General features: G+C 41.8%; 1 protein-coding gene across 1 annotated transcript; it reads left to right on the plus strand.

The window, feature by feature from the left end:
* The first annotated feature begins 1,043 nt into the window (after nt 1-1,043).
* Nucleotides 1,044-2,435, plus strand: LOC122021438 (UDP-glycosyltransferase 92A1-like). Its single transcript, XM_042579555.1, has one exon. It carries the CDS (start codon nt 1,044-1,046, stop codon nt 2,433-2,435), a length of 1,392 nt encoding a protein of 463 aa, XP_042435489.1.
* Nucleotides 2,436-7,131: the final 4,696 nt, after the last annotated feature.

The raw sequence follows: 7,131 nt of genomic DNA on the forward strand, positions 1-7,131 counted from the left end.
CTAATTAGATTTACACATTGATAGATACTTTAATTAAATGATTATATTAAAAATTAGGAGCCATTAAAGTGACCGCCAGTAGTAATATAAATGAGAATTCTATGAATGATTAATCATGTTAGGTATTGTTAAATTTGGAATGATCTATTTGGTGTCATAAATATTTTTTTATCGATGATTAAAATAAATCAGAATATTGAATATTGATAGTTGGTAGGTCGGATACTCACATTTAGATAACCATGATATATTTATAGGATATTTTTTTTAAAAAAAATGGGGCACACAGTCAACGAGGAATCTAGCTCATTCGTTAGTTAATTAATAAAGGATTCATGGGAGCTATCGTCATTGTGCGTACCTTGTGAAATGTTTTTCTTTTCAAATAAAAAGAATGTAGCGTGAAATCATATGCCATTTTGTTTCTTTGTTATCGTGTCTTTCTACTTGTCACCGCTATCTGGGGTCCACCTGCATTGCTCATTGTAAACAAGTCACTTCGTTTCCTTCCTCGGTTCCCACCCATATATATGAGATATTTTTAAAAGTAAACATTTTCCGTTCGGAGGGACCAAAACACGTAGGCTGCAGATGCACCGGCACAAGGTGCCTTGGAAGTTGGAGCGGCGATCGGAAGGAGGAGGAAGCGAAGGCTCGTGAACGACGAAAAGGAAGGGGTATATATTCATGTGTCCGGAGCCGAGTTGTCTACGCAACGAAACACAATTTTAGGCAGAGCTATAGTCCAGAACATCCCCTATCAAAATCCGTCTTTGTAACTAAAACTGTAATCTTTGTTATTTATGGCTAAGGAGTAATGCCATTAGGGGCAATGCCAATGAGGCTGAGGAGGAGTTGCCGGATTTGCAACGGAAAACAAAAAAATATATGAAAGAGAAGAAGGTAGGTAGCCCGGAGGATCGGATTAATCCACTCCAGACCATCTAATATCAACGGTGCCAAAGCGAAATATAATTAGTTAAAGCAGGCACGTGTATATATATACACGGAACCGATAGGTCACACGAACATAAATCACAGAGATGGCTTCCAGTGCTGGCGTCGTTGTGTTGTTCCCATTCATGGCGCATGGCCATATGAATCCTTGCCTCGACCTCGCTCGCCTTCTCTCCACGCGATATCCTTCCCTTTCCTTCATCCTCCTCACCACCAGCGGCAACTTGCCCCACCTCTCCCGCCGCCAGCTCCCCCCGAGCATCCGCCCCGTCGGCCTCCCCTTCCGCCCCGCCGACCACGGCCTCCCCCCTGACGCAGACACCACCTTCGCCCTCCCTCAGCATCTCGTCACCCGCTTCAACCTCGCCGTCCAGGACGCCCTCCCCACCCCCTTCCGCACCTACCTCACCACCCTCCTCGCAGCCAGCTCTCCCCTGCTCTGCCTCATCACAGACATGTTTCTCGCCTGGACTGCCCCCATTGCAGAGGAGCTCGGCGTCTTCCATGCCACCTTCTACACCTCCGGTCCATACGCCATGTCCATCTATAATTCCATATGGATCAATCTCCCCCACGCTGATGGCCGCGACGGCGACGACGACGAGATCGCCGTCCCAGGCTTGCCCGGCGTCACTGTGCGCCGCCGCCAGTTGGCGCCCAACATGCGCTCCGCTGAGTCGATGCCGGACCACCCCAACAGCCGGTTCGTGCGCCACCAGGCGGAGTGCTACCGCCATTCTCGCGCCTTTCTGTGGAACACTGCGGAGGCCATCGAGAAACCCTTCCTCGACTTGTGGGCCAAGTCGAACGGGAAACCGGTCTTCGCTGTGGGTCCTCTGTTCGCCGCCGCCGGGGGTCGAGGCACGGTCGTGGACAACAGAGACGTCGCTGCGGAGTGTCTCGCGTGGCTCGACCGCCACTCTCCCCGGTCAGTGGTGTACATATCGTTCGGATCGCAGAACTGGCTGCCACCGGAGGAGGCGGCTGAGTTGGCGGCGGCGTTGGAAAGGCAGGCTAGGCCGTTTCTTTGGGCTGCACCGGCGGTGAACCAAGCGCCGCCACATGCGGCGATGGGACAGGGGATTGGTATGGTGGCGCGCGGATGGGTCCCGCAGAGAGCGATCCTGGGGCACCCAGCGGTGGGAGCGTTCGTGAGCCACGGAGGCTGGAACTCGACTCTGGAGAGCCTTGGGTTCGGAGTTCCCTTGGTGTTCCGGCCGATAGGAGCGGAGCAGTTCTGCAACGAGAAACTCGTCGTGGAAGTGCTGAGGGCGGGGGTGACAACCGCGGCGGGAGCTGCGGAGGTGCTGGAGGAAGTGATGGACGACGGGGAACGGGGCAGAGAGGTGAGGCGCAGGAGCAGGGAGATCGCTGAAGCACTTGCGGCGGCCGTAGCGAACGGGAATGTCGACGGTGGTGTCGGCGAGTCGTTGCGTGCGTTGGATGAGTTCATGAGCTTGGCCACTGGTCAACGTTGACTTGTTTAATCGTTAATTGTTGAGTTTGCTAATTATCACGCAATTTCCTCGAATAAATTAAATCACGTCCATTATTGTTTTTATTCGGTAGATCTCAATGGCCAGATATACATTCTATTAATGTATTCCATCTTAATTAATCCATACCAGCTAAAAAATAAATATAAAATATTTCATTTTAATGACTAAATTTTTGCCATTTAGTACTATCCCCTTTTATTAATCATAAAATTATCTGTATTTACTGTTTTGAACGATTTCTAAGAGCATTCATATCTCCAAAATTTCAAATTTAAACTAGATGAATTACTTGATCATAATATATCAGTCTTTCTATAATTTACTAAATCTTTTTTTTTTAATTTTCTCTCTCCTTTATTTGTTTTAAACATAAGATAAGTAAGAATTACAAAAAAAATAATATTTTAATATTTAAAAATAGAATTCATTTTTAAAATTTTAAAAAATATTATTTATAAAATTAGAATATATAAGATAGTTGATAATTTTTTTTATAAAAAAAATTTAATATATATATATATATATATATATATATATATATATATTCAAACACTGTATCACTACTTTGATTGTTTATCCGTTCTACTTAGTGCTTTGGCTGAGACCAGATCCTGGTCTATAGTTTTTTAACTAGAGATAATAGAATAATTTAATCATAATTGATTATGATCCTTCCTTAATTTTATCGTCCCTCTAAGTTATAATTTGGATCGGGATGGATGATCGGAATCCGGAGACCGTTGATAGTGGACAAATGACTAGGTTGTTGGTCGTCGAGAGGGAGGTGGCCTTCGGGCAGCCTCTGACCACTCGTCCCAACAAAACTATAACCTGAAAGACGGTGAACCTAAGAAAGAATCGTAATCAATTATGATGAAATCGTCGTCATGATTCAACCATAATTCTATATGTTTCATCCCTTAATCTATAAAAATATAGACAAAGAGATCTCCCATTTTGACTTGCACAGTGTGAACGGTTAAACCTGCCCCTCAGCTCCTGGTAAATCAAGAAAACACAAACGGTTCCAAACTAGACATCAACGTGCACCAGAAATTCAGCATCGCAGGCATGAGCCAATCGAAGATCGAATCTGCTTTCAGTAAGGGGTGAAATTGTTATTTCAGTGGCCTCTAACCCTCGACTGTCTGAAAGGGAGTTAAATGACAGAGAATTTCATCCGACAACTATAAGAGATGTAAAAACGGAATTGAGACAACCAACAAATTATTCTACACCCCCACCCCCGGGAATCGATTCCTTTTTATTGACAGTAATATCTTTATATAAATCCCTTGCTTATTGATAGTAATATTTTTACATAAATCTTTGATTGGTACTTTATTTTTTAATTGACATCAGTTATCCAAATCTTTAGCTTAATTAATCTATTTTTCATCGATGATCTAGGTAAATTAAGAAAATTCACATGACAGCAATCGTTCTCAAATTTACTATCCATTAGAAAAAAATCCTCCACAATATACTATAGTTATAAAATTTAAATATCAGATCTATCACGGAAGGACTTAACCTTGACATCCTACTTGTACTTGATTGGTGCTTCACGTGCAACAAAAAGACAATTTGCTCATCTTAGTGTCCATGTCTAATGGTTAGGATTTCCTCGAAGGATATAAGGTTAGGATTTTTTTTTTCCTTTACATCCCATCTGATAGTTTTTATATATATAAAAAAAAAATCATGAATTTTAACGATCTAATTAAATGGACTATTTTTCTTTAATTATAATTACAGTATTCAAAGAATTTAGGATTAACTTTTATTTTTCTCTTGTGCTCCAACTTTATCTTTGCAATTCTCACTTTTTAAAGTTTTTTCCCCTTGCTATTTAGGTTTTAATGTCTTGGTTTCTCGTTTTAATGTGCAATAACTATAAATGCATGATGCCCCAATTAAATCATCATCAAAATAGTTTAAGGTTTTATTATCCAATAAGTAAGAGAAAGATGTAGATGGTACATTGCCTTCTGTGGGTGAGGATCTTGATGTTTTATAAATCTACTCCACAACTCCTTTTTATCCTTTAATCTCCTACTGTTTTTATAATTCCTCTTTAGAATGCATATAGTAGGTGATGCGAGTTGTATTGAGCAAATTACGGAGATGACAAGAAGATTCTGATTAAGATAGTGTGGAGGTTAAAGTTAAGATAGAAAAGTAATTCTCATTTAGGTCAGTTGATCATCTAATTATCGGATCTTGCTCAAATGACTCTAGCGTAAAATATTTGGATGGGATCAACCTGAACGAATATTAAGGTTCTTTGTGCACACCCGATCGGGTAAAGCCCAGACGGACCCAGAGATACTTAATCCTATATATAGTTCTTGTTACGCGTTCAGCCGGGTCTCTATGAGCACTCAGCCGAGCAAAATCCGGATGGACCCAGAGATACTTAATCCTATATGTAGCTCTTGATACATATTTGGCCGGGTAAAGACTGAACAGACATAAGGTTCTTTGTGAACACCCAGCCGGGCAAAGTTCGGATTGACCCAGATATACTTAATCCTATTTGTAGCTCTTGATACGTGTTTAGCCAGGTAAAGGCTGAACGGGCATAAAATTCTCTATGAACAATCGGCCAGGCAAAGCCCGGACGGACCCAGAGATACTTAATCTTATATATAGCTCTTGATACGCGTTCAGCCTGGTAAAGGTTGAACGGATATAAGGTTTTCTATGAACACCCGGCCGTGCATGGTCCGGATGGACCTAGAGATACTTAATCTTATATATAGCTCTTGGTACGCGTTCGACCGGATAAAAGCTGAACAGACATAAGGTTTTCTATGAACACTCTGTCGGGCAAAGCCCGGATAGAACCAAAGATACTTAGTCCTATATATAGCTCTTGATACACATTCGGTCAGGTATATTGCCTTCGGTGGGTGAGGATCTTGATGTTTTATAAATTTACTCCACGACTCTTTTTTATCCTTTAATCTCTTACTGTTTTTATAATCCCTCTTTAGAATGCATATAGTAGGTGATGCGAGTTGTATTGAGCAGGTTATGGAGATGACAAGAAGATTATGGTTAAGATAATGTGGAGGTTAAAGTTGAGATAGGAAAGTAATTCCCATTTGGATCAGTTGATCATCTAATTGTCGGATCTTGCTCAGATTACTCTAGCATAAAATATTTGGATGGGATCAAACTGAACGAATATTAAGGTCCTCTGTGCACACCCGGCCAGGTAAAGCCCAGACGGACCCAGAGATGCTTAATCCTATATAGCTTTTGTTACACGTTCGGTCGGGTAAAGGCTGAACGGACATAAGGTTCTCTATGAGTACTCGGCCGAGCAAAGCCCAGACGGACCAGAGATACTTAATCCTATATGTAGCTCTTGATACTTGTTTGGTCGGGTAAAGGTTGAACAGACATAAGGTTCTTTGTGAACACCCAGTCGGGCAAAGTCCGGACGGACCCAGATATACTTAATCCTATATGTAGCTTTTGATACGTGTTTGGCTGAGTAAAGGCTGAACGAACATAAGATTCTCTGTGAACACACAACCGGGCAAAGCCTGGATGGACCCAAAGATACTTAATCTTATATATAGCTCTTGGTACGCATTTGGTCGGGTAAAGGCTGATCGGACATAAGGTTCTCTGTGAACACCCGACCGGGTAAAGCCCGAACGGACTCAGAGATACTTAATCTTATATATAGCTCTTGATACGCGTTCGTCCTGGTAAAGGCTGAACGGACATAAGGTTTTTTATGAACACCCGGAGAGGTATGGCTCGAATGGACCTAGAGATACTTAATCTTATATATAGCTCTTGGTACGCGTTCGGCCAGATAAAGGCTGAACAGACATAAGGTTCTCTATGAACACCCAATCGGGCAAAGCCCAGACAGAACCAGAGATACTTAATCCTATATATAACTCTTGATACACGTTCGTCCAGGTAAAGGCTAAACAGACATAAGTTTCTCTGTGAACACTCGACCGGGAAAGGTCCGAACAGACCCAGAGATACTTAATCTTATATATAGCTCTTGGTACGCGTTCGGACGGGTAAAGGCTGAACAGACACAAGGTTCTCTGTGAACACTTGGCCGGGCAAAGCCCGTGCGGACTTGATAACATTTAGTCTCATAAAACTCTTTATACACACACTATTGTTTGAATGAGGATAGATTGAACATATGACTCTCTATATATGCCTGGCCTATTAAAGGTCGAATGAGTTTAAATTACCTGAAGATATAGTACCCCTAAAATATAGTTCTAACATATGTGCTTCATTATATGACTCCTCAGGTAAACTTATGACATAATAAGGGTATTATATTAGTTTTTAAGCAGGTTTTGGCAATATTTAATGTATGACCGAGCAGGTTAATACAATAACAAGTAGTGTAGCCGGCTTGGTGGAGCGACTGAGATGCATTCAGCAGACAAAGAACAGACAACATTGCGATAACCTATCATAATTGTCATAGAATATTCTCTTGAGATTTCCTTTGAAAACTAATTGGTTTCCCACTAATGAGTCAGTTATAACGGTGTTCTCCTTCAACAACTTCAGTAATGGTGCAGAGCATAAATGATAAAAGAGGTACATCTGTGGGTAAAAAAAAATTCCTCGAAACTATCATGAAACACCCAGGTTGTACTTTCTTCCATCACTTAAC

The sequence above is a fragment of the Zingiber officinale genome, chromosome 9A (genome assembly GCF_018446385.1).
Source record: "Zingiber officinale cultivar Zhangliang chromosome 9A, Zo_v1.1, whole genome shotgun sequence".
Taxonomy (NCBI): domain Eukaryota; kingdom Viridiplantae; phylum Streptophyta; class Magnoliopsida; order Zingiberales; family Zingiberaceae; genus Zingiber; species Zingiber officinale.